Source organism: Chelonia mydas, chromosome 18, assembly GCF_015237465.2.
Source record: "Chelonia mydas isolate rCheMyd1 chromosome 18, rCheMyd1.pri.v2, whole genome shotgun sequence".
NCBI lineage: Eukaryota > Metazoa > Chordata > Testudines > Cheloniidae > Chelonia > Chelonia mydas.
Genome location: NC_051258.2, coordinates 15,426,664 through 15,454,469, shown reverse-complemented (window position 1 = coordinate 15,454,469; position 27,806 = coordinate 15,426,664). Strand labels below are relative to the sequence as shown.

The window sequence follows — 27,806 nt, the reverse complement described above, 5'->3', positions numbered from 1 at the left end:
ATCACTTGCTGTAGCCTCCCAGAATTTTGGGTCTTGTGGGAGGATAACCCCTCATGTCATTCTTCAAAACTACCCCTCCTTGCCACAAACGTGGGGAATAATTTTCCTTTTGCTGCAGCTGTATGAATGCTTAGATGTGAATCTAGCCAGTAGGGGGCATTGGTGACACACAACTAGAACATAACATGGCAAGTTTCAGTTGCAGAAAGTCAGAGAGAGGAAGTAGAGGATGTGAGAAATTGATCTCCACCTGCCTGCCTGCAGCAGAGAGGAAGAAAACCGTTAGAATAAGGAAGTTGCAGATACCAAGAACTGTTCCTGTTTGGTAAGGACAGTCTCAATTTTAAGAAAGACATAATGGTTTCCTGCAGTCACACTGGAAAATCCATCTACTTCATTGCATTTCAGAGGGGCTAAAAGTGTGTCCATCTTCTACATTCCAATTATCCCTGCTAATAGCTTTCATCTGTTGGCATCTATGGAACCAAACAACAGCAAAGGAATTGGTAGGGAAGGAAAAGTGTGCCTCACTCTAAATTCCTTGTTTGTAGGTTGTGTGTCCTTCCATCAAAAGCCCAGAATTTTTAAAAAAGCCATAAATCATAAAAATAACATTCACCAGATGCTGAAACTGTTCCCATTTATCAGAGAAATCTCTGCTTAGGTAATTTTTTTTTAATGTGTAATACTCCAGGAGATGGGAACAGATCTTTTGATGCTATTCTGGTTTAATGAGTAAATGTTTACACAGGGTTTTTAACCCCCTCCCCTCATATTACAGGATTGTTCCAGTTTGGTTAATGGTCCAGTGAAGATGGAAAGACTCGGTGGGAGTTGGACTGGGCCCTAAATATCCCCCTCCATATGTCCCATTTCTATAATGAACCATTCTGACCTGTTGTGTAATTATGTATTTAGGATGTATGCTGTAAAATAATTGAGAATTTTTCTTGATCTTACAGTAACTTTGAAATAGAAAAAATTTGGCAATTTCTCATTCTTGCAAGATAATAAAAGCCATCAGACTATGCTATTCATTAATTGCTTGCTAATGGTCCCTTTATTTTTTTTAATTTCAATCACTTGTTTTTAAAGTTACTTGGGAACAAACAAAAGCACCTTTCCCTATTGCTCCTATAACCTTTAAAAACATTTCATCTGATTTTGTTGTCTTCAAAATTAGTAATAAAATAAAAACATGGAGCCCTTCACTGAGATTCTCTAAGTCCTTTTCCCCATGCCACATTCCTGATCGTGTTTTAAGGGCACAGAATGAAAAGAGAAACTCGAGAGTAATGCCAAATATCATAAGATCGAGTCTTGGCTTAGATATGCCTTTTGAATTGTGGTGCTTAGTCACCGGGTGGCACTGTAACACCATCTAGGTTTTTCTAAATGAGATCTGGAACCAGATGGGTGGAGAATATAAGGGTGTTTACGTTAGAAGCGTACAAGGGATCCATGGAAGGAGACTTCCCAAAATATTGAATGTGGCGTATTCTGTCATGCTAAAGTATGTTATGAAAGGTGATTGCAGTAACCCAAACCCTTGACCTTTCTTTGAAGCTGCTGTTTGTTTCAGACTTTCTATAACCCTTTGACCTAGGACTGTGAAGCTGTTTGTGTAAGCACCCAAATTGTGACTGGGTTTAAACAATGGGATATGGGCAGCGGTAAGCCAAAGACCTCGGCTTTCAGGGCCGATCCAAGTTGTTCTCCTCTAGATCTGTATAGTCCATGCAGCATCAGTGTAACCTGGCACCTGCAGAAGTGTATGTATGGGGCCCACTAGTGCATTAGCATATGGAAAACAGGATCATTAGCACCCAGGCCTAGGGTCTAGGCCCCATTGACTATATCTGGAGCAAGCAGTGCCTGGGGGATTCCAAATTTCTTCATATCTTTTGAGATTTGGAAATTGCCACCCTGTCATTGTTGGCAAGATAAAGTCACTTTGGAAGTAAAGGTGAATCACAGAGGTAAAGATTCATGAGAGTCAGGGAGGGGGTGTGGTGTGGTGTGGTGACCAGAGCACATGACTGTACAATTTCCAAAGGGGGTAAAGCTGGGAAAAATTCTCCCTCTGAACTAGTTTGCGTGGCTTTAATATTCAGTAACATACGCATCTGACAATGCACGTTCTTAGCTTGTTGCTTGCTAGCTATGTTTAGCTCCACTATTTCTAAATTCCCCAACATTTGAGAAGCTAATGCGGCTTGCTCCAAATCCTCACTGTTAGAAATCCTGTAGATAATGGCTGGGGACTGGGAGCCAGGGCTCCTGGCTTCTATTCCTGACTCTGTGTACCAGTGCATGGCTCCCTTCACTCTTGCGTGTGAGTTTCCCCCAGAGTAACATTGGTATAATGCTGCCTACCTCGTGGGTATGAGGCTTTGTGTTTTCAGGTGCTTTGAGATCCTTGGCTGGAAGGTGCTGCGAGCTGCAAAGCGGTTCTGTTTGGGTGGGTGGCCTGGTGTTGCTTTGCCTGGACGCTGTCCTATGTCTGCATGGGTGCGCAAGGTTCGTGCCCTGGAGCTGCTGGGGTGCTCTTATACTGAGTGGGGCAGGCTGCTTGTGTCTCTGCATCAGCAAGAGAGGTTGGATGGGGGGGTGGGTCAGCCTATTGTGGAGAAGGGCACATAGGCGATTAGTAGGATCTGCTAATGATTTGGGGTGGGAGGGTAGGATTCCTTCTCCAAGCCCCTAGCGGATTTCCCATGGGCATAGGGTGCCCTCAGCATGTGGCGCTAGGGATGAGAAAGGGGACACTGTGTGCAGCCCAGCACAGCCTGCTCCAACGGACTAAAAAAGAAATCGCCCCACTCCGGCCTCGAGAATGTCATTTCTTGCCATGGTGTGTGGATCTGTCAGGGCTGTTTAGCTGCAATATGACAGATTGTCCTATTAATGTGTCATCAAGTGCACTTTTACAAATTCATGGCTTGTCTACAACTAACCTGAAAAGGGGGCTTAAGTATGAGAAGGCGCCAAAGAAAGTTAAATATTATTAACAAATAAGACTGCCACATAGTTTTGATGGAATGTGAGCTGGGGGGGGGGAGGTGATAGGTTGTTAACTGTTTAGCTGCTCTATCTCTGTGTTTCAAAGATCTGGGTTTGTGCTCCCAGCTCTGGCACTGACTCACTGTCTGATTTGTGGATGGGTGGGGAGGAGAATGTTGCTTTGATGCTCTATGCCTCAGTTTCCCCATCTGCAAAGTGGTGAGTAAGGATCCTGGCCACCTTTGTGAAGCTCTTTAAGATCTGTGCTTAAATGTGCTCTGCAAGTGCTAAGTTGTATTACTTGGAGGATAATCTCAGTCATGAAACGGAGTCATACTCAGGAAAATGGAAGTGCCTTGTACTCTAGTGGATAGAGCAGAGGACTGGGAGTCAGGGCATCTTGAATTTTATTCTTAGCTCTGCCACTGCCTTGCTGGGCAACTTTGTGCCACTTCACTGGTCAGTCCCTCAGTTTCCCTATCTGTAAAAAAAAAAAAAAAAAAAAAAAAAAAGGGGGGGGGGGGTTGTTATTCCCTAGCTCGCATGGCATTGGTTAACACAAGGTGCCCACACACGTCCGCCAAGTGCTTCGAGATCTTCCTCGGGAAGGCAATGGGGAATGGCGACAAAGGCACAGTGAATCTGAGGGGGTTTGGAGAAAAACGTTTGCATGGAGCGAAGTTGAATGGAGAGGAAAAGAGGAGCCCTGACATCTGGATGTGTGTCTGTTGTGATGCTGAGTTCAATTCCAAGCCACATACTTCTAATGCTGCCACATTCCCAGGGGCAGTTTTGCGATTTTTCTGAGATAATGAAGGGGAGTGTGGTGGGGGGTGCTGATTTAAATCTCCCTGGCACAAGGGCCAGGTCCACTTACAGGGCGTCTCTAATAGGAATGTGAAGAGAATAGGCTTGACAGCTCATTAGAATGTGATCCCGCCCCCTTTTTTTCTTTCTCTTCAAGTTGATGGAAACACTCAGGAAAGAAGTACTTATTTGCTGAGATAGAGCAAAGGCTGAGGAGGGCTTTGCCAATTTGCAGCTGGAAAAAGGAGCACGGAGAGAACTCAGAGATGATCGAAACTTAGAGAGAGAGGTACCTGAAATCTTGCATGGGGTGGAAAGGAGCTAGGATGGGAGACACAAGACTCCACATCCTGACAGCTGTTTACAACACTGGAACGGATTGCTCGTCCTCTTATTAAAGCCAACGAAAGACAAAGCCAGACAGGGTTTGGCTTGGGACAAGTTTGTCTGCTCCTAATAGTCCTAGGTATCTCGGATTCCTTGCCTCTCCCAATTTTAACTCTTGATGCATGCGAGAGATCAATTCTCTCCCTAGAGGACTGAGTCCTTGGTTGGATTCTGACACATTCTGCTTCTCCAGGAGAAGAGCGATTGTAGCAGCTTTGGGTTTTCGTCGTCCAGCATTGATGAAAGAAGAGAGAACCGATGGGGGCTGGTCATTAAGGAAGGGGTCCCACAACTAAGCTGAGGATGGGCGGACCCCATTGAGGCACCCTTTGAATGGTGCATACGGGTTTAAATGACAGAAGGTGAAATCTCCCATTGAAAAGGAACAAACCCACAACCCCGCTCCTGGGCTTATGTGCTGTCAGCTCTGGCCTGAGCTACAGTTGCCCTGAGCCATTTGACTTTCTAGGTTTCATAGTTGAGTGAATTTTAATTGAGATCTGAAGACTTGGTGGAGGTGGGGGTGGGGTAAAATTTTTAAGGCAGAGTTGGGGGGAAATCTCCACGACAGTTTCCATTTATGAAAGCTCTGCGGGGCTGAGCAGACTGACTTCCTTCTTCCCCCCCTTTGCCTGATCAAACTGCAGCTGTGGATCAGAATCTGCAAACAAATAGATCCATGTCGGTTCAAGGTATCCAACTTGAACAGAGGATCTCTCCAGAGACAAGCGCGTTGGCGCGTGCTGATTTGACATCATCTACCAGAGTGGATCATCTTCAACAGCAGTAACTTCAATAAGAAAGAAAGAAAGAAAAGAGCCATCTGTATTTATTATTTCGTTTTGCTCCTGGAGAGTATTCAGCCTCAACTCAACACCCCCTTCTAAGAAAAAGCCAAAATGAGGGGCTGGATCTGGCTCCTTGTGGCAACTTTACTGTGCCAACAGCTCTCTCTCTTTAGAGTGATGGCAGCAAAGAAAGAGAGAAAGAAGATGAAAGAGCCCAATCAGTATACAGAGCCCTTCAATGCGACCCTGTCCAACAGTGAAGAACTGCATGGGCATCCCAAGGTATGTATTAAAGTAACCCACGTGTAGTCAATGCACTGAGTAGTTTCTGGATGTAATGTGTGGTTGGATTATTTTTTCATTGATCCAACCAGTTTTTTAACAAAGTCCCTTCCTCTTGCAAGAGAGAGGTGTTTAGAATATTTCTGTGGCATGATTTCTCATCCCCCCCCCGCACCCCCTCAAAAATGACCAGAATGCTAGGGATGATGATGATGATTTATTACTTTATTTACTTGCATTACTAATGTGCCCATCCTGGTAGTATCTCATCATTTATTAAGGCACCTGGTTTGCGGGAAGTTTGTTTTAAGTATGCAAATTATCCTTGCTCAAAAACAGCTGTTAGTTTCCAAGGGGATATCCGGGTAGCCCCGAGTCAATTGGCCATCCTGATGCTAACATTCCAACAGCATTAGTGTGCGTCTGTTGCACGCACGCTTTTTGAGCGTGGGATACGATGCTAAAGCAGATTTAGATGACAGTGCTCTGAGCCCCTGAGTATGTCTGAGCCCTGTCTGCGCTACAGCTTCCACCAGGGAAACTGCACACATTGGGAATTACAGGTCAGAAAAGTCCTAGTGTAGCCAGACAACCTCTGTCAGGAGATATCGAATAGCTGTGTGTGTTGGGAAGGATTTGAGACTGTAGTAATAATGCATGAAGGCAGATGTATATAGTAGGATCCTTGTGTGAAAGATCAGCATAGACTATGTCTAGTGCATTAATGCCTGCTAATGCTGTATTACCAGGCACAGCAAGTGAACCAGTTCTGCAGGGTGGACCCTTCCCAGTAAGTGTCAGTGAGAATCAATCCCATCTGAAGGCTGCAAAAATTTGCAGGTCAATTGTTCAGAGATCCCAGAAACCCTTTAAGATACAGCCACTGAGAATTCGCATTGAGTGATGGGGTGGGGGGTGGAATTAAAAGCAGGTCCTGGGATTAGGAGCAAGACAGAATGAAAGGGAACTGCAGCAGTGAGAAAGAAGGGAGTAACCTCCTCCATCACGCAGTCCCTTTCTCTCTGACACACACACAAAAATGTCCCTTGTTTCAAATGTAGATGACCTCTAAAATGTGACTTCTTTGATCACGAGCATTAGGGGCGGCAGTCACTATAGCAATGGAGGAACAAACCTGTCAGAAACTGGGGGATGGCTGGGAGGGTGCATTAGAACAATTGGGCTGACATTCTAAATATCCCATTCAAAGCCATTGTGAGAATAATTGGTTAAGGTTGGGCAGGTCTGGGAAACTGTCTTCTATATTAAAAAGCTGGTGGCTGCTCTTAAGTGATCATTAGGGGAATATAGGCTGTATTTCTTCCGTTAACCTTGCCCTGCTTATTGCAGACTTTGTCCTTGCAGACTGTGTTAATTCTTGGCGGGCTCATGCTCCTGATCTCAGTCCCTTCTCCCAGTCAGCTCTTTAAATGTGTCCTCCTCCTTCTGCACGCTGGCCCAAATTCATCATGGTGTAACTCCGCAGCAGTCCATTCAGGAATGAATTTGGCCTGCTGAGTAATTTATCAGACCGTTAGCAGTGTGTGTCTTGCTTTCAAACTTAAACAAAATCTAGTCCGGGTTGAAATTGATATAGCAATGTAGGCATTATTGCTAGAAGTAGTGTAGCTGTTTCAAGGCCCCCCCCCCCCCCCACACACACACAGTAATTGTTTAGAAGCTGCAGCTTCTCAAATTGAACTATCTTGCTGCTTCTATGGCAAACCTTTTGGCTGCTATAACAGGTTGGTGGTGCAGTGAAGACAGCATCTCTGAAATAAAGATAGTGCCAAAACTAAATTCAAACACTCCGGATCTTGTTTGATATCCAGATCCAAAGTTTGCAACTTGAACTTCTCATATGGAGAGATCTTATAAAGTGAAGAAGTCTCAGTTACTAGTTAAGGATTGTTTCGTAATATATCCAGACTGTGGCTGAGTGTGTATTGTATTTACATTTATATAGCACCTTATGAGCCAAGGGGTTTTAGACAAACTATAAACATAGAGCACCACTGAGCTGCATCCACCTCTGGGGTGAATGTCAACTGCCATCTATAACAAGCAACACTTTGATCAAGGACACCAGGGCAAGCAATTAAGTAAATTGCCACAGGACCATGCAGGAGCTGAGTTTTTAAGGTCTCATCTGAAAGACCCCACACAATAAACAGCTTGAACTTTACATATCTACTTCTGAAGCTGACCCTGTCAGGCTTTGAATCTGTGGGCCCAAGGAGTCTAGAGGTTTCATACCTGATCTCGAGATCACAAAATGCTTTACAAGGTGCACTGTGTGTGCAGTGCCATTGAAATGAGTATCTTCAGCTCTGGAGAGGAAGGCTCTAGCCAACCAGTGCACAGCTTGCTGCATGAGAGATATGATACATGTTTTAATACAGACTGTGCATTAGATGCAATTGTACTAAGCTGCCTATCTGTAGGCACAGGCAGCTCAATGCAATTAAGACTAAGTATCCATTAGTTGAAAATAATATTTTACAGCATGGTTAAATTGCCAAAGCTTTTGTTTAAATCTGCCTTTAAAATCTGGTGCTGCCTAAGTGTTTGATCACAGTAGAAGTTCACTTTTTATGGAGAATTTGCAAAAGTATACTTTCCCTTTAGCCATGGAAATGCGGATCCCAGCACCCACTCAGCAGAAAATGTCAGGATGAAGTAACAGGCCCCTGGTTCTTCCTTTCAATTCAAAGTGATTGACTGTTGAAAGACAACTGTTTAAATACCCTATACATGTGATGAGAGAGATGAGTAGCCAGAAATTAGAGGTTTGTACTTGTAATCCATACCTTACGGTGAATGGTAACTGGCATGGTTTGAAGAGGCAATTACTCTCCTTAGCTAGTTGAGTGTAGAGATCAAACAGTATGTAAAGGACTGCATGATTTGTCTGTATTGTTTAGAACTCAACATATTAAAACCCACTTCGGAAGTATCCCTTCTCATATGCTGGATGATGATATCCCTACCTCCAGGGGTGGGGTGTCAGAAATCAAAGCTTCTGGATCTCACTCGTTTAGCTTGATCACTTGCTGGAAGCTGCTTTTTCATGAAGACTGAATTAGCCTCTCTGGCCACCACTAGGATTTGAAGATATTACCTTGGAGGAGTCTCTTTTGGTAAAGGTGACCTGCCAAAGAAAAGAAAAAAAATCTGGCAGTGTGCTTTTTCCCTTTGGTATTGTGCATTAAAAAGGCTTAACGGTTTGTTTTTGTTGTTGCTTTTTGAAAATCAGCGGTCTTTTACCATACAAATTAAGATCTTGTTTACCCTTGAAGACCTGGAGAAGGCTCAAGGAAGTGAAATCTGATTAGCTGAGAGGAGAAGTGATTTTTATTTAGGCTGCTTAAAACTCAAGTGTGTGTTTTCATGTGTTTAACTAGATATCTGGGAGGCCCATCTTTGTGGTGAGACCACACCCCGGCCTTTTCAATTAGGGGCTGGGAAAGCCCCTGAACATACACGGCCTCTGAACATACACAGCTCTCTGGAATCATCCAGGGAGACCTCTAACTAAATCTGAGAAGTGGAGCACTTGACACTCCTGATATTCCTAAGGAGGAAATACTATACATGTTTAAAAAGGGCAAAATCCCATCTCTCCCCCCCCCCCCCCCCCCGTTGGGTCATTTTTAAAGTGATTTGTCTTGTTAAGTATGTGCAAAGAGCTCTTGTCTTTAGCCCAAGGATGGACTTTCCAAGCCAAGGACATGATAAATTGATAGAGATGGTCAGGGAAACTTGTCTGCGAGACAGTCCCGTTTCAGTTTGGCTTGGTGCTTCGGCCACCCCCATGTCATCCACCAGCCAGGCTTATACCCTCCTTTCCAAAGGCAGTGCAAGGCTCCCTCACCCTGATGTGCAGGGACCACCTCCAGGAACAAAAGGGGAATTCTGTCTCCACAGCCCATTCAGTCCTTAGCTGCACTGCTGAGCTTGCCAGTTGTATCCACACCCACTCAGTATGGTGCTCGGTCCCCTTTTAGGGGAGGCTGGGCCTGAGGTCAAGGAGCTTTGGCTAACAAAACTGGCTCTTTCAGCTCAGCCAGAAGAGGCTCATGCTTTCAGATACAGAGGCCCTAGGTTCATTCCCTACTGTTGATCCACCCACATCCAACAATGGAGGGGTTCAGGAATAGTCACTTGTCTGATGGGAAGATAGCCTGGCAATGCCCAAACAGCCATGATGTGGTAGCTATTGACCAGTGCTGCTCTGGGATGGATCTGAACTGGCTGCCAGGGGAAGTTAATATTCTTTATCCTATTACCAAGCCATTGAAATGTCTAGTGCCCCTCTCCTAACTCCTGTCCCAAGATAATGGCTTTACATTAGCGCAAGTAACTGATCTATGTTTTCCCCCCCGAAGGAATCAGTTATTAAATCCTTTATTCTAGGCAGGATCTATTGTAAAAGGTTTTTTAAAAAATACCCGAACAGAGCTGGATCTGTACTTAGATTCAACTGCTGGAAACAAGAATTGTACTTATATTGCAGCACTCGGGTATGACTGGGCTTGAAACCACAACCTCCTCCTAGGTGTGTTGTCCTGTTTGATGGTTTTAAAAATCTCCCTGGGCAATTGCACTGGGTGCAAGAGAAGCCTTTTGTGAGCTAATTTCTGCCTACCCTGACCACCTGAAGAGTAACAGGTTATACTAAAAGCAGACTAGATTATTTTCACACACAACACGTGAATAATGATGACATTGGACTGCATGTTACCTGACAGAGGTTAGTGCTCACTTGGTCATCATCTTTTTGCCTTCACTGGCATCTAGCTAAAGCGCTGCCCTGCTTGCCCTGGGAATGCATGAAACAAGCTGGCTAGGAAAGGGTCATTTCTAATAGGGCCTTTCAAATGGGAGCGTTTTACAGATTTGGCCCATGCAGGAGTCACATTCTGCTCATCACTGTGATGCAGCCACCTCTGGGGTTGAACACCTCCGCTGTTCAACAGCAGCAGTGTAGAATGAGGAGAATATTAAGGATCCCACTGAAATTGTGGGGAGAATTTGAGGTAAGTGGAATTTTACCCTGGTTGGAGTTGGTGCCAGAAGTGTCTATGTATCTTTTAATAGTCATGAAGTGTGCAGGAGGTGCCTGGTTTTGCATTTCCCCTGAGTGCTATTTTGGGGCACTCATTCAACACCACCAGCACCACTTCCTTCACCACTTCGGTCTTTCCTTGGCAGTCCCACAATGAGGTAGTGCCTAGGTGTGAACCTGCTTATCTTGTGAGATCTGATAAGATCAGGGCTGCAGGCAGAAAGCTAATTATCCTTGCACTCAGCTCCCATTAAAGGATGTTTGGGAAGCCAAGAATGGGAAAAGGATGGAGGTTGGAGCTAACAGAGTTTGTATTCTTCCATCAGCCATAGGAATCGGAATTGGCTGCAGCCTAAGGTGAACAGGCAGATGGAAACTGAAGGGCAGCTATGTTACTCTGTTCAGCTTTCAAGTTGTCTTTGGAGCTTAGTTTGTCCATGGCAAATTAATAGGATTCACACAGATGGGAATTTCAAAGGTTTGAGGGGTTTGTGTGTAATGGGTCAATCTTCCCTCCTTCCCCCACCCCTGAACAACCAGTGAACCAACTGGTTCATGAACAATGTAAAGGCACGTCTGCTCCAGGCACTAGGTCTAGTGAGAAACTAGACCTTGATCCTTCCCACGGACACCGTTAGCTACTGGAGCCTCATTTTGATCCACTTGAAGAAAAGAATCTAGGGGAGCCTTTTGATGGCAGAACCCAAGTCAGGCTTTCACAGCAGCCAGCAAAAGCAAATGTAGCGACCGACATCATGGGGCTACTAGCCGCGTATGAACTTGGGATTTCCAGCACTAGACTCACCAAAAAAAATTTTGTAACGTTTCGGGTTGAAGGTTTGGTTCAGTTCTTGTCTTAGCTGAACAGATTCACCCATTCCTGAAAAATAACCAGGACCTGGTCTACCTGGGCTTTTTCATTTAATCTCCTCCCCTCTCGATCTACTTCTATGCCACTTTTTCCTTTCTGTTTGAATCCTGACCAAAACCCAACAGTCCTTCCATTTAGCCAGTCCATTGGAGTAGCACAAAGCACGTACCACCTGTGGTCGTGAGATGTGCATGTTTGCCTCACTTGGGAGATTGTGCACTCAATTCAAATTCAATTCAAGGAGACTTTCTTGGCATGACAAGCTCTATGGGTATAACCAAAGCTGTCTGTCAGAGATGGGTAGAACCCACTCAGGCTAGAGGATTGGTGTTTGATACCCTGTGTCATTACTGTCCATGCCTGACCCACTGTGCTGGGAACTGTGACAGAGAAGAGGGTATGTGCTGTTCATCACCCATTTGAGGTCGGCTTAGAATGGTGTTACCAGTAACGCCCAGACCCTCAGCAAGTAATTCAGAGCAACGAAATAGTTGGACTTACTTGGTCTTTCAGTCTGCAAGCAGCTTGCAAGAGTTTCTTGAACTAATATTATTTATTTCCCAAAGGACCTCACTTGGATTTCTCTTCAGGAGTTGGAATCCTATGAGCACAGTGTAGTACGGCTCTGTCTAAACTGTCTAATTCTTCCCTTTCTGCAGTGCCTTTCCCAACCCGTGCTCTGCCTGTAAGTTCAGGGATCTCTTCACCTGCCACTTCAATACAGCTAGCTCCGAGTCCAACTCTGCCACCTTTGTTCACCCGGACTAGCACTTACTCCTGCGAGTAGGCCTAATGACTTCAATGGGATTCCTTGTGGGAGTAACGGTGACAGGTGCATGCCCTCAAAGTGGATTAAGGCAACTTTCTGAGCGACACAACAGTGTTGGAGCAGGGGAATGAAGAAGAATTCCTCCAGTTAAAAGCAGAGGGCCATTTTAGAGAGGAATTCCAGTTGGGATTTGGCTAGGAGACTGAGCTTAACACCTCTGCTGTAGTGAAAATTCTCATGAGATCCTTCAAAACCACATGTGGTCAGGTCCTCGGTTTTACGTCTTGTTAATAACCAAGAGCGTGTGTAACCATGAGTTATTAGTAGCTGCCATGGGATTTGTCAGCCTAAAAAACAGCGATACGTCATTTTTAACTAGTTCCAAACAAAATATTTTACTGGGGTAAGTCATTTGTTACTAATTGTACAATGGGCCTGATTGCGCTCTTGCTAGTGTAAATCAGGAGTAACTGATGTCCAGGGGCTTCACGCTGCTGTAAAACTGGTGTCATCAATAGCAGGATCAGGCCCAATTTGTGGCTAGTCAAAGGTTAGTTAATTTATTAAGAGAGCAGGGCTTGTTTTCCTAAACCAAGAATGTTAACTTCAGTTTACCACAAGAGTGACACAAACCATAGATACTGTGGTTCTTCATTGAAGAAAACGCTTGACTGTAGTGAAGAGGGGGAGAAAGGAGTGGAGAATCATGGCCAATGTGATTCCTGGTGGGAGACAAGTTTGTTAGCCTGTTCAAAGGTAAGGGGCACTGCCACTGTACAACCATTCTCTCCCTCCCCTCACGATCCTCTCCTGTGTTACTAATGATACGTGAAGTTATTAAAGGAGCAGGAATGTATTTAATGTTGACTTGTCTGCCTTGTAAAGTAGTTTGTTTACTTTTTTCATTTCACTCACTCAGCACAGATGCCGAAACAACACTAGTTGGTTTCATTTTGGTTTCCAATAGAGTTGCATCAACCAACTGGATCCCAAATGCACTTTAACTTCCGGGAAGTTCACATCTTGCTCAGGATACAAACTTTGACGCTTTGAGGTCTCTTCCAGTCCTACATTTCTATCACTCTGTGATTCAACCTGCAGTGCTATCGACAGTTCATTCCATGATGGGTGAGGCCAGGCCAGAATTTAAGGGCTGTGTGGTGACAATGGGCTACACAGGTTGTATTAGTCAGCCCTGGAGGTAGAGAGCCCGACAGCATCAGAGCGTCTGTCCGATCACCCAATTGCAGCCCAGTCTGTTTCTTATCTACCATAAGGGACACGATGGAGCTTTAAAAAGAAAAGGAGTACTTGTGGCACCTTAGGAGCTTTAGTTTCTTGTCTGTTTCACAGTCTGGTTCTCATGCACTAGCAGAAACACTTTTGTATCTGGGTTGCAAAGTAATGTTAAAAGGTCTGATCCAAAGTCCACTAAACACTTCAACCGGCCTTTTGGATCAGGCCCCTAGGACCTGATTTTCATCCAAGTCAACGAGAAATCTTCCACCGCCTCCAGCGGGGCAGCTTTGGGCCTATAAACAGCAAACGATGATGCCGGGCCCATCTCCTGCAGCAGCCTTTGCTTTGCCTGGATTTCGAGAGAGAGCGCTCTCAGTCCCGGGCAATACCTGAGTTGGCTGCAAGCTCTTTCTGGCTGCCGGAGCCTGCCTCTGCCAAGAAAAATAAAGAGGCTTGCATGCTTATTCCGAGGATTGCTCATGCATGCCATAGTAATTAAATAATAATACCACAAGAATGGAACATTCATTTTAACCGTCAATCACCCTTGCGCTGGAGAAATTGGGGAGTGCCACGGCTGCCTTGCAGAGGGATTTGTAATTCAAGGAAGCTGCTGGAGTGATGGTTTTTTTACTTCAGGAGGGTTTCTTTGTCATTTCTTTTGCTGGGATGTGCCATCTGGGCTTTTTTTCCAGTGGGGTGTCTGCTTTCTGGCTGACTTCCGTTCAGCACATGGAAGGCTGAAGACAGTCATCCATCTTCACTGTAAATGGATGGGTCAGCCCAGGACCATCTGCCTGTCTGCTGATTATTTAAGCAGCAGGGAGAGGGCTTTGCACCTGACCTGCCGCCCAATGAAGTCAATGGGCATCCTTGGGTTGGGCCCTTATTTGCTAGCATGGCTCAGTGTATTCTGATCCCTAAGGAACCAGCCTGTAGGTGACACTGTTGAGCTTCTGCCACATGAGCCAGCCCGTTCCACCAGGGACCAAATAATCCTGCCTTCCTTTCCGCTGGAATCCAGTCGCGCTCTTGTTTTGTTCTGATGAGGGCTTGAGAGAATATACCGCACCACCTGAGCCAGGCACATTTATTAATAGGCCATTTCCTTCTGCTGCGTGAGCTGCACCACAGACCCACAAATCCCACTCACTGGGGGAAGAAAGACACCAGTTTACCTTGGCCGAATGTCAGGCAGACACTTGCCAGCCCTTTCATAGGGAGACTTTAACCTCTAGAAAATGAATAAACAAACAACAGCTGGGCATGACTGACCTAGAGTAAGATACAGAGATGCTGCATCCACTCAGTGTCCGAGATGGGCTTGAATTGGAATCTCAGATCTGAACCCCCATCCATGCCATGAAGTTCAGAAACAACCTTTGTCCCTGTTCTTAGACGAGATCCTTATTCTTGGTGAAAAGATATGGACCAGAAGTTTTCACAGGGCCTCTCTGATTTCCTTCCTCCTGTTTCAAAAGGGGCTATGCAATGTAGGTACCCAGCTCCCATTTACTTTCCGTGGCATATTGGTGCCTAAATCCCTCAGGCTTCTTTGAAAATTCCGGCCATGATAGCAAATAGTCGAAGGTGTAGCTGGAATGAACAGTTTGCTAGCTGTAATCCAATGAAGTGAGCTGTAGCTCACGAAAGCTTATGCTCAAATAAATTGGTTAGTCTCTAAGATGCCACAAGTACTCCTTTTCTTTTTGCGAATACAGACTAACACGGCTGTTGCTCTGAAACCTGTTCTTATGAATAGTTAGTCCTGCTCTCATTTCAAAGATGTCTGCTAAACCTGAGTACGTGGGGGAGTGTACCTGGCAGCCGTGACTCTGACACTAATTACTTGATGACAGTAGAATGCACAAACAATATGGAAAAATTATGCAGGATGCCCACACTTTGGCTTACAGTACAGACACCAGTATTTTACAAGTGTCTACCTGGAGGGAAGGTGGGCTGCCGGAATAGAGCAATTCTGTGGGAGTGAATTCTGTCTGTGGATCATGCCCCAACAGAAAATCACCTGCAAGCATTTGTTGAGAAGATAGAAACATGGATTTGGTGCCAAGGTTTTCTGAGACACTGCCCTCCCCCCTCAATTCCACAAAACATTTGTCACTTTCTGATTGATTGCTGTCTAGCAGCTTGTAAATCTTCTATTGACTCATGATGTTGAAATAAAAAGAATGGTGGTGACATCATCTCTCTGATCAATGGATGGATGTACCCGGGTGCCAGGATTCATGCCTGGGGGGAATAGCTTTCTGGATATGCATCAGCTTTGAAACAACATTCTTAATAACCACAAGATGGAATTCCATCAGACTCGACTCAACCTGTCATCCTTCAGAAGGAGAAGAACTGAGTTCCAGATAGTTTACTTTCCAGGGGTCTTTCAGATGAGACCTTACAAAATGTGGTCTTCTCTCAGGGTGGACATAAAGATAGGATTTGCCCTGATGTCTTTAGTCAAAAATTTCCAGCCCCTGCTTCCTTCTTCTACTGCTGTTGTGCACTGTGCTATATTCCAGTTATCTAATACTGTCCACCTCAGGGGTGACTGCATTTTTGGCAACGTGTTTTTGGATTCTTCAGGGTGAAAACAATCTGTACATCTAAGACAGTTATATCGGTCTGATTAAAATAATGCACAGGGGTAGTACTCCAGAAAGGGCTTGTTGTGTTAGACAAGGTGGGGGAGGTAATATCTTTTATTGCACCAACATCTGTCGGTGAAAGAGACAAGGTTTCGAGCTCCACGGAGCTCTTCGTCGGGTTTTAGGCAGCTAAATGAGATGGAGCAGTGAGCAAACCTGGATGTTTTGCCAATGTCAAGCTATTTCCTCTCGGGAGCAAGAACACTGCAGATATTGAAGCATCCATATCGATTTACCCTGGGTAAAGCTGGCATGTCTGATCAGTACCACCCCTCCATATAGCATTGCAAACGTACACAATGCTTAGCAGAGATAGACTGAGCCCTGGTCTACACTACAAAATTACTTCAGTATACCTACATTGCTCAGGGGTGTGAATGATCAATAATATACTGACCTATGCACCTGTGTAGACAACGATGTGTTGGTGGGAGAGCTTTTCCCAGCGACTGCCTCTGATGGAAGTGGAGTTATGAAGCCAATGGGAGAGTTGTCTCCCATCAGCTTAGAGCGTCTTCACCAGACAAATACAGTGGCGCACGTGCATCGGTGCAACTCCGCCCATGTAAATTTCTAGTGTAGACCTGCCGTAAGCAACATTTCCTGAATGGAAGATTTTAACTTTGAAACATTGAGAGACTTCTCCTTTCCTCTCCCCCTTGTTCCCACTTTGTCCCTTTCCCACTCTCCATTATGTTGTCCGATCTGCTACTAGATAAATCGCTATTTACTTGTTTCAGACTCAAATGGACTCTTAGTGGTCTAGGAGTCCTGTCTAATATCTTTTAAATTCACTGCTGTGTTTTACTGGTTTCCTGGTCCACACCCTGGCTTCCACCTAGTCGGGAGGGGGAAGCAAAGTGCAAAACCACTCGCTTCTTGGATGAATTCCCAGGATCGACAATAGACACTTTTTTCAGATTTGATGCATTCTTTCCAGTATTTCCTCTCTTCAGCTCTTTCATTAACAAGTCTAAATTCCAAGGCATGACTCATTAATCTCTGGGCTGTCAGTTTGCTCTGATGGGGGCTGAGAATACTGGGGCTCGAGATGGATTTGTATTTTCTTCTCCTCGCTGTGATGGAAATTTGCCAGACTGACATGCAAACGGATTGGGACCTCAAAAGTCAACGTCCATTTGTTCTTGATTGGGGGCGGGGGGAATTGGACAGCTCAAAAAATTTGTAACAAATGGGCCACTCGGCCTGCCTTTACAATGCAGCTAAAAATTCAATCCTAAGTCAGCTGAATATCAACCAACAGGTGAGGCCGTCTGCGGGCTGTTGGGCAGGCAGCCTTTGAGCCTTTGCAAGATGAACACGGAAGTCTTGCTCGAGCTCCCAGTAAACAAGGGGCCAAATTGCAAAACTCTCCATCAGGACAGACCCCATTTCTTAGAATACAGAGGATCCAGGATTGGAACTGGTAATGGATAAGATCCCTTTTAGCCTCTCAAAGTAATCCTTCCCGTTCATGACTGAGGCATGTTGGCAGGGAGTATTATGTTGCTGAGAAATCTTACGGCACTTCCCATAGTGTATATGTTCTGTGCTGTATAAAAGGGCTTCTTTGCTTATGGCTGTCAGTCCTGGCATCTTTCCTTACAAAACACCATTGCTGGGGGAGGTTAAGTTAAAAAAGATGATGGACCATTTCAAATAAGGCCATAGAATCTCTCTCTCCATAACTCTGCATGGAACCAACCACTCCCACCAGAATGTCCTATCCTGCCATAGGAAGGCCGAGTGGGGTACCATCCTGGGGCTCAGAACCATAGCGCACACAGGACAACCGTCCTGGGGGGCTCCTCAGAACTTTCACATAGAAACCTCATCCTCACCAGCATGACATTTATGGCTTGTGAGGGCGATTTTTAGCCCAGGATCAAAATGTCAACCGTGGCCCAGAAGGTGGAAACTGTATCCGCTGCTTGTTTAAAAACGCCATGCAAACAGCGTCTTGGAGGTACCCATTGGCAATGCACATCTTCTTCTATTGGTTCTATAAAATCCAGGAACTGAGCTACGTGTTCTTGAGCACCATCGACTGGCTCTTTATCTGTTAACTAATTATATGCCTACGTACAGGCACAGAGCCACTCCGGTAATGCTACTGACATGTCGGACGCCAGTGAATCCTCTAGTGCTATGGCTAGAAGGAGACTTGTCCAGTAGGTCTTTGGTTGCTTTTTATTTGTATTGGACTCTCAAAAAGGTTGTGCGTGTTCTTGGAAGCCTGCTGTTAGCTTTCTGTCCCAAACAATGGGGTGAGTTCCCTTCCCCTTCCCCTTCCCCACGCAGACCCAGATTAGTAAGGGACCTAGATATTAACACATCCTAATCAATTTGCCCTCTCCTTTTTGACACTGCATTCTAGCACTTCCCAGAAAGTACATGGCATGGGCATTAGGGATTAGTGTTTAGTCTGGAGAACTGGGGATAGAATATTAACCTGTTCCCCCCCTGCCTACCTCACAGAAGTCTTCTGAGAATTAATTAGCAAAAGGTTGCAACAAAGCCGAAAATAAACGCTAAGGGCCTTATTTTCCCCATTTGGCCCCTTGTGTCGACATTTGCACCTGTGCAAAGTGGCTACTCAGAGCGGTAGCATTTCACACCTACTTCATGCTCACTCTGTGCAGGTGTAAATGATGACACAAGGCGGATGGCAGTGGAGGATCAGACGTCAAGGGTTATTAACTGCTTGTTGCAGAGATAGCACAAAACATAGTTTCAGTGTAGCTCCTGTCTGAACAGTGGCAAGGTTGAAAAAATTTCCCAGTGACAGAATGATAAATAGATATATCTATATATACACACACATGCGCGTGCTGTTTGGAATCCAGAAGACATTCTGCACCAGGACAATTTTGTAGTCAGATTAAAGGCCTGACCCTGTCTCTTTAAATTCAGCCTTGTTAGCTCTAAAAGAATGCACATGTGTAACTGGGGTTGCCTCCAGTGGACAGTAGCAGTGATTTCCCCCAAGCCCATTTACTTATCAGCACCAGGTAAAGCTATAAACATTCAGCTTTGTCACTTGGTGCTAAGTACAAATGATTTGCAGCTTCCCAGCCGAAGGAGAGGGGGGGAAAGTGACACCGCAGGCTGTACGTGGCCCCCTGTGCTGTTGTGTTTCTTTGAAGCCAATCCATCGAGGCCATCTTTGACTCCGTGAAATAAAGCAAAACCAACGGACTGGTAAAACACGGGTGGAAACTGGGGTCAGGTCAGTCATTCTAGAATAAACCTGTGGGCTTTTATCAGACTCCTATCTGGCTGCTTGGCTGGCAGGGGGCCAGGTCTAGCCAGCTTTATTGCTGGTTGGGAAGTTTAGGGAGAAGATCCTGTGACCGCGCCAGTGAAAATTCAATTTGAATGTGAAATGTCGTTACATGTACATGCATATTCCTCTGCATACATGCTTGTGGGTGTGTGTATACATATTTGTGCAGGCATATATATCACATGCATGTGCGTACATTTGTGCATGTACACAGGCGACATGGCTCTTGTATCCATGCACGTGTGTGTGTGTGTATGAGCATGCGTGTACATATGTCTGCCGCTAGGATTACTTAGGTGTTGGTCCCTATGGACTTGGCAGTGAGCGTTTTATTCCTCTCAGCGACTCTGGGGCAGAAGGATGCTGTAGTCCATCTCCTTCGCTGACTTTCATCAGGTCACGTCACCTCTCTCTCCCAGTGTTCGGAGACTGATGGGTGAAATGCCCTTTAGGAACCCAAACGATGGTTGCTATTTTAAATAGCAAGGGGTTCTGGCTTTGGGATTTTCTCTTTTCTGATGTCCAGTGTTTACTTTTAGACACATTATGGCCCAGGGGGATTTGATCCTGATATGGGAAACTCTATGCAAATTGCACATTGGATGTGCATGAATGTAAAAGGATGTTGAGCCAGGGCTAGGAGGGAGAGTGTCTTGCCGGCCGGTGTTATGCAGACCTCCTCTCCAGCTCTGCCAATGCAGTTTGCTCCTGATGTTGCTTTGGTGCCAATAGGCCTTCCCTGAGTTGCTTAATTGTGCAACGGGTGTGAGGTGTAGACAGCAGAGAAGCCCCATCTCCAGAGGTCAAGAGAGAAGCCAGTGTTAGAGATTCACTACACCACGTGGAGTCCCCACAAGTGCTAGTTCAGTAGGAAATAAAGATTCATGCCTGGCTTGGTGCTCAGAATTATTTCAGGTGTCCAAATGGACTCTACTTATTATCTCTATCCTAGAAGGACCCAGCCAAGATCAGCACCCTATCCTGCTAACCCAGGGTTCCTGAGACTCAGTCCAGCCCTAACCATTGGACCACACTGCCGCTCAACACTCTGCACCTTCCTCCCACATTGTTCTTTGCATTAAAGCAATGGAATTTCTTGTGTTTAACAATTTTATTATTTTTTTATTCCAACTTTTCATAACGCAGCTTCTGCAAGCTGCAGCCTGCAGGCTCCCTCTCTGCTCTTATGATCTGGTCTGGAGCCCTTTTCCCCACCCTCCCTCTTGACCTCTGCAGCCAGCCCTCCATCCTTTCACAACGAAAACTGCCCCCTCACCCATCTGAGCTTCAATTTCTGACTTGCTCTTTATTGGAGCTAGGCCTTGAACTGCCAAGTTCAGTTCCATCTGTGAAATAAATGTCCTGCAAAGTTCAGGGTATTTGGATCCAGGGGGTTGGTTCAGGCCCCCTTTACTCATTAGGGCCCCTGTTGGATACCAGACAGTAGCACAGTCCGAGTTTAGGATTCTTGTCAATGGATGAAGACACACAATGACATCCAATCTTTGTTCTCGTTTCTCTTTAGATTCTAGAATCTCCAGATCCTCGAATCACAGATCCGCGGCGCACCTGGATCTCATTTGTACATCGCCCAGACGATGGCAACAACTCCAAAAGGAAATGCAAAGGGAGAGACAAGAAATTAGTAGGTTACCGCTAGATATGACACCGCATCACAAAAATCTGTGTTCTGGGCCCAGAATTTCCCCTTGTACGGCTGTTGTAAAAGGTGCTCTTTGTGTGCCTTCCCACCCCAGAGATGGCTGCATTTTAGTGGTGCTATATGTATATATAGTTTGTAAAGCGTTTTGGGAAACTAGGATACAATGTGCTATATAAATGTAAAGCGATAGTTGTGTCTGTATGCACGAGTATGTGCCTGTGTATTCATATATGTGTTTATATATACTGCTATTCTCAAAAAATCTTTTCAAATCACCTATTTCTTGTGCTGAGACTTTCCCTTTAACTGACAGGTATTAAGGATCCATAACAAAGTGTTTTAGCCTCCACAGGCACAAGATATAGCAGTATGACCTAGTGGATAGAGCACTGGACTGGCAGTCAGGAGACCTAGGTTCTATTCCTGGTTTGGCCACTGCTGTTCTGGGGAGCTTGGGCAAGTCTCTTTACTGTTCAGTGCCTCAGTTTCCCCATCTGTAAAAAGGGGCTAATGATACTGACCTCCTTGGTAAACTGTTTTGAGATCTACTGATGAAAAACGCTGAATAAGAGATGGGTATTATTATTATTTTTCAAGGTTGATGTGTTAATCAGTTTAGGACCCAGGTCTGTCACGGAGACCCGCTTCCAGGGGTACGGAGTAGTTATTTCTCCTTCCCAGGAGCCCTAGCTGACATCCTTGACAGTCACACCAAACGCCCAGCCTCACGTATTTATGCCACCCTTATGTCCTTGCCATATTCTTAGGCTTGGAAGGAGTCGATTTTTATCAGTAAATGCCAGTAAACGTCGATTTCACCATCCACATGCAGATCCAGGGGAAAATATTTCCATCCATCGTGACTGAAATTTACAGATAGGCACAGTCAGAAAAATGCCACTTGAGAACCAGTCCCACCTTGACGTGTATGAAACGTATTGTCGTGCTGGTGTTAGCAGGGTGCCCGTTAGGTAGGTTTGACTTCTTGATCTCAACATCTACTGCCGTGAAATAATTATCGTTGGGCCCTCTCCGCGAAAATTGAAATGGAAATCGATTAAAAATTCTGCCAAGTCTAACTGATTTTATGTAACTATGCAATAGGGTGGCTCTGCTGCTACCCTAGGGAGCCAGCAGGTGGCGCACATGGAAATTAACAAACCCAGCCCCCAAAAGGCTGGTGACATGCTACCATCAGTGATGCTGGAAGGTGAAAACAGAAGCAGCAAACCCAAGTGTCGTTCCCCACCCCCCCCCCCCCCCGGTCCCCAGAGCCCCAAAATAAGGGCCTGGCCTTGCCACCTCTTACTCGCATTGCTACTCAGGGAAATAGACCCCTGGGTGGCATTACCTGCTGGGCAGAGAGCCAGCACGAGACCTAGGTGCCACACCAGATCTTTACTTGAACCTGTCGTGAAGAAGGTCTCCTCAGGTGACTGGTAGCTCTGCAGGATGTAGCTCTTCATTTCAAGGGGGCCTTTGGTGTGTTGTGGAGAGTTACTGCCTGGATCTGATTCCCATTGTCTTGGCTCCTTCCTTAGCGTGGCCTTGTCGGGCCCCCAGGACCGCCGGGCCCCCAGGGACCTCCAGGAGCACCAGGGGCTGAAGTTACCCAGGAAGTCCTGCTGCAGGAGTTCAAGGAGATACTAAAAGGTAAAGGCGCTTGGAGCCGCATGTCTGTCTCTCCTTCTCGCCCGCAAATGTGGCATTTACAGCCGAGTCCCAGGTTAGCAGGAGCTCTTCTTGTTAAGGCCCCGTTTCAGCACAGTGCTTAAGTATGTGCTTAAATCCCATTGACTTGAGTTCACGAAGCCAGTGGGGCTCTGGGCAGGTGCCCAGCTCAGCTTGTGTGCAGAAGGTTGCAGGATCTGGCCCAAGTAAGTCAATCTTTCCCCCTCTTCCCATCAATGATACTGGGGAGAGGAATGGCTTAGGATGGTCCAGTTAAGTGTAATAGGACGGAATGAACAATATTGCCAATGACAAGTGTTCATAAATCAGGAGACAGGTGTAAACATCATAAGACTGGGGGATGGGGGAGATTGTGAACACTTTTTATTCACCTTCTGGATTTGGAAGCATCAGGGTGCAGTGGGGTCACATTTTCAAGTTTTATCCCTGCAACCATGAGGGCTAGAAACATACTTGTTTATCGGAAAGAAAAGCGCAGATTTTCCCATGATTCCGAGAAGGCCAGGAACTGGCGCTTCAGGAACAACCCCAAACATCGTGAGATTGGTGCTAGAATCATGAGAGTTGGCAACACAGAGCTAAGCCAAGTACCTTTTTAGGCAGCGCAACTGCAATAAAGGTCCAGAGTCAGATCTTTTAGACTGAAATGGTCTGTCCCAAGGGAAGTAGTGAGAGTTCCTTCGACTGGGTCATTTAAATTAAGACTGGAGAAAGCTTTGGAGAACACGTGTAGGGAACAATGTATGGACTAGAAGATGTAAGCAGGTCTGTCCATACTGGCCACGTTAGGGTCTCTTACTATTATTTATTATTTGTATCGCAGTAACGCCTAGGACCCCATTGTGGTAGATGCTGTATAGAAGAAAAAGATGGTCCCTGCCCCAAAGAGTTTATAATCGAGTTTCAGACAAGAAACAACAGAGCGTTACAGATGGATCGGTGGGGGAGCACAAGGAAATAAGACCATACCAGGCAGTGGTCTCAGGAAACTAGCTTCCTAGCTGATGTCAATATTTTTGTAGGCATTATGATAAAGGGGGGATCTGAAGGTGGGACAATGAGGTGGCTTTGCAGATATGTTTGAATATCATTGGCTGCCAGCATAAAAGTGCCTCAGTGTAAATAAATATTTAAAAAAAAAAGTTTTTATTAAAATTGTGTAAATTAGAAAAATGCTCTCCCCCTACTGCTCGGATTGCTTTGTCCAAATCCAAGCTGGCCTCCCATTCAATCTCTCTTCTCTTCAGAAACCATTGAACGGCGGGCATCTCTGGCTGTCTCAGCCCACCCCAGCCAACTGCCCCCACTCCTGCTGTCACTGGAGGAGACCTCACCCTACAAACGGGTGGAGGAAGCGTTCCACTGCAAACTGAAAGGGCAGGTCATTGTGGACAAGAAGACCCTGGTTGAACTTCAGAACTTCCAGTCGGTGAGCCAATGTCACAGCCTGCACTTGCACTATCCTACTCAGCTCTTCTGTGTTGCCTTTTGCCCACGGGGCTCTTATGGAGAAAGGGAGAGCTGATTCCAGGAACCCATCTCAGGCCTGGCTGCTGGGAGTGAGCACTTGTCTTAACAGCTGGTCATGGTTGGGAGAAGTAGCATCTTCGTCCCCACCATGGCCAATTCTACCCCACTGAAACTAATGGGGTGTTTTGTCATTGACTTCATAGTGAACAAGAGTGAGCACTATATCTGCTTCCTGAGTGCCTACTTTGATCCTAAAACTCCTCCCCTTGCTCACCTCCTACATTCAAACAATTGTCAGTTAGGTCCCCATTGTAGAATCTTTATTACAGCTAATTCTGTTCTGTTCTCTAGTATCTAGGTTCTTACACCATGCTCATCACTGTAGTCTCTGATTGCCTTCCAGTAGTTATTATAAGGGTTTGTCTGCACATGGAGTTATTTAAGACTAGCTATTCCAGACTAACTCCATGTGTGGACACTCTTATTTCCAAATTAGTTAATCAGGAATATCTGTTCCATATTATATTCATATTTTACCCTATCCCGGAATAACTTTCATGTGTAGGTAAGCCCGAAATGGCAGCAAGGACCTTCCTGCACCTTCCAGGCCCCTGGTGTGAATGTATGACTCCAGCAGTTACAAAAATCAGCATTTGATGTTGTTTGTTCGATGGGTCACACTTTAGATTAAGCTCCCATTTATAAATGGCTTAGAAAGGGTCACTAAAGGGTTAATCAATGTGATAAGGATAGTATAGATATGAGCAGCACGTTACCGATGGTTACAAAGCCATCGGTAGGAGGTGCTATTGATGGTTTTAAACTAGGGTTATAGGCAACCTGTTGGCAATTGATTACCCATGTATTAAAACATCTATGAAACCTTTATACATTATTTGTAAATGGAAGGGTAATGTAAAGCTTGCCTGTTAGCTGCAAAGGCGGGAGAGAGTGCTAATTATTCTCATTATTACTGTTGGGCAAACTTGATGCAGGCACAATGGACATACAATTCCATGACACCATTTTTAGAGTCATTTTCCAGAGCCCGACCGAGATTTTTAAGCATCTTAACTGGCAACAAGTAGGGCTGTTGGTTGCCATCAGTCACTCAGTCAACAGTTAGGTGTGTTCATATTGTTAATTAGTGACTGTGCTGCACCCCAGAAGTGGCTGCATTTGCATGGCAGCTGTACAGACTCCTGTCTATGAAGGGGCCTATCCAACAGATCTTATTCAGATGAGTAGTCCCATGGCTAATTGGACTCCTCAGGGCTGCAGGATTAGAGACACAGGTTGTAGGCCTGCAGTGGGGACTTCTGAGGCAGGGTGAGACAGCTGCCCAGATTTTCTGCAGGTGCTGGCACAGAAGCAACGTTGTACTTGAAGCGTAGGTTGTACTTGAAGCATCCCAGCGAGAGAGAGGTGCTGCCTTGTTAATTAGGAGTGAGAATGTGAATAGACCTCTTAGCAATCAATGTGTGGGCTGGGGCTTCCCAAGCCTTGTTATCAGCGCAGTGAGTCTGATTACTCGTGGCTCCAGAGCTGATGTGGGAGGGCTGGTAGGTCAGATGGGCCTCTGTTCCAACGCTTCATTTCTGCTTCCGGACAAGAAGTGCCTGGGTTTAGCTTGTTATCTGAGGCAGTGTCTCTCAACCAGTGGTACGTGCACCCCTGAGGTACGCAGAGGTCTTCCAGGGGATACATCAACTTGTGTAGATATTTGCCTAGTTTTACAACAGGCTATATAAAAAGCACTAGCAAAGTCAGTGCAAACTATAATTTTATACAGACAATGACTTGTTTATACTGCTCTATATACTATACCCTGAAATGTAAGTACAATATTTATATTCCAACTGATTTATTTTAAATGATATGGTAAAATGAGAAAGGGGGCAATAGTTCAGTAATAGTGTGGCTGTGACACTTTTTTGACACTTTTTTGTATTTTTATGTCTGATTTTGTAAGCCAGTGGTTTTTAAGTGAGGTGCAACTTGGGAGTATGCAAGACAAATCAGACTCCTGAAAAGGGGTACAGCTGTCTGGAAAGGTTGAGAGACATGGCTCTAAGATATTGCTCTTGGTGATGGCGGACACTCTGAGAGCATCATCTCTGGGGAAGTCGGGGTGAGAAGAAGGAAGCCCATTTTCACTGATTCATAGAACTAAGATCTCAAGGGTTTGATGCTTACCCAATTAAAGTGGGGAGGGAGCAACTCAGCTCCTGACCCAAAGCCCTTTGAAGGTCATGGGAAGACTCCCATTGGTTTCACTGGGCTTTGGATCAGGACTTAGCTGTTCTAAAGTCTCCAACACTGGAGAGCGGTGCCTCCATTCTCCTGGCCTGGGGTGCATTCAGAGGGCAGCAGGGCTTTCTTCTCCCTGAGGCAGACACTTCATAAGTCCCGTCCCTCTGTACTATAGTTATTCCCCAGTGATATTCCCCGGTCTTACTATATCCTCTCCCCTCACACACACACACCTGCTGCTGCCCTTACAGTGCCCTCAATCGTACAGCATCTGAGATGAGCGGGTGGTATTTTTTCCCCTCCCTCTGAGCATTGTCTACAATGCTCCAAGCACTCTGCTCTCCCAAGACCATTGCCTCCCATGGATGCGTTGCTGGGTGGGATCTGAGTTACTACAGAGAGTTCTTTCTTGGGTGTCTGGCTGGTGAGTCTTGCCCACATGCTCAGGGTTTAGCTGATCGCCATGTTTGGGGTCGTTAAGGAATTTTCCTCCAGGGTAGATTGACAGAGGCCCTGGGGGGTTTTCGCCTTCCTCTGAAGCGTGGGGCACGGGTCACTTGCTGGATGATTCTCTGCACCTTGAAGTCTTTAAAAAAACATGATTTGAGGACTTCAGTAGTTCAGACATAGGTTAGGGGTTTGTTACAGGAGTGGGTGGGTGAGATTCTGTGGCCTGCATTGTGCAGGAGGTCAGACTAGACGATCATCATGGTCCCTTCTGACCTTAAAGTCTCTGATTCTATGATTTTGCACAGGGAAGCTTAGATCAGGCACAGCTTGTAGTGTGCAGTGAAATTCCGGCTTTACGTCTGATTTGACTGAGGTCCAGGGAACATCGCTGGAGTGATGCCAGACTCACCAAGGCTAAGAGGGTTCTCAATGTGTTGAGAAGCCTTGGGTAGGTCCAGGAGGAATCCTGGTATCTCTCATGTTTTGAGGTCAGGCTAAACTCATTCTGACAGCTGAATTTTAACACTGGCTAGGCGGTCAGAGGGCTTTGCTGTGACTGCTTCACAGACTAGTTTCCGTGTTCTTATTCTAAGAATCCGTCAATTTAATTTTTAAAAAGAAAATCTTTCCATCAGGCAGCACCCAGCCCACATCTTAAATGATGCTTGATTCCCTATTCCCACCGGCAAGTAAATTACACAGTGCGTGTGAGGCAGGGGGAAAGAGAACCTGAGCTTGGATTGTGGAGGAGGGCTGGCACTAGCTTGTTATTTACATGCTTTGGGGCTGCTTGTTGAAATTAACTGAGAGCAAGTTGCAAATTTCTCGCAGATTACTCCCCGCAGCAATTATGGCAGCTGTGAAATGAGTTGTGCTAATGTCAGGCAGTGAACTCAGCAGGGAGTTATAATTGGTGTGGCGTTTGCTGAAGCATACTGTCCAATGAGTCCTCTTCCTTCCAACATTCCAGATTGTCTGTTTCCCCTCACAAAGAGTAACAAAGCCGCAGAGGACATGAAGAAACAGGAATGTTTTAACAGCAGTAATTTACTGGTGCCTGCAGTTGCCTTCCAAATTCAGCCAGTGGTTTTGGAATTAAGTTGCTTCTTCTGTTA

The 27,806-nt window shown here is 45.6% G+C and overlaps 1 protein-coding gene across 2 annotated transcripts in view; it reads left to right on the top strand.

Annotated features, from left to right (window-relative positions):
- The first annotated feature begins 3,062 nt into the window (after positions 1 to 3,062).
- The window catches only part of C1QTNF12 (C1q and TNF related 12), a 41,163-nt gene continuing 16,419 nt past the window's right edge, over positions 3,063 to 27,806 (top strand). The window contains exons 1-4 of one of the 2 annotated variants that reach the window (XM_037881419.2): positions 3,063 to 5,267; positions 20,689 to 20,808; positions 22,368 to 22,479; positions 23,766 to 23,947. In XM_037881419.2, the coding sequence (XP_037737347.1) occupies positions 5,097 to 5,267; positions 20,689 to 20,808; positions 22,368 to 22,479; positions 23,766 to 23,947 (585 nt within the window). In that variant the 5' untranslated portion in view covers positions 3,063 to 5,096. The remainder of the gene's footprint in view (positions 5,268 to 20,688; positions 20,809 to 22,367; positions 22,480 to 23,765; positions 23,948 to 27,806) is intronic. The other variant, XM_037881420.2, reaches the window with a different exon arrangement.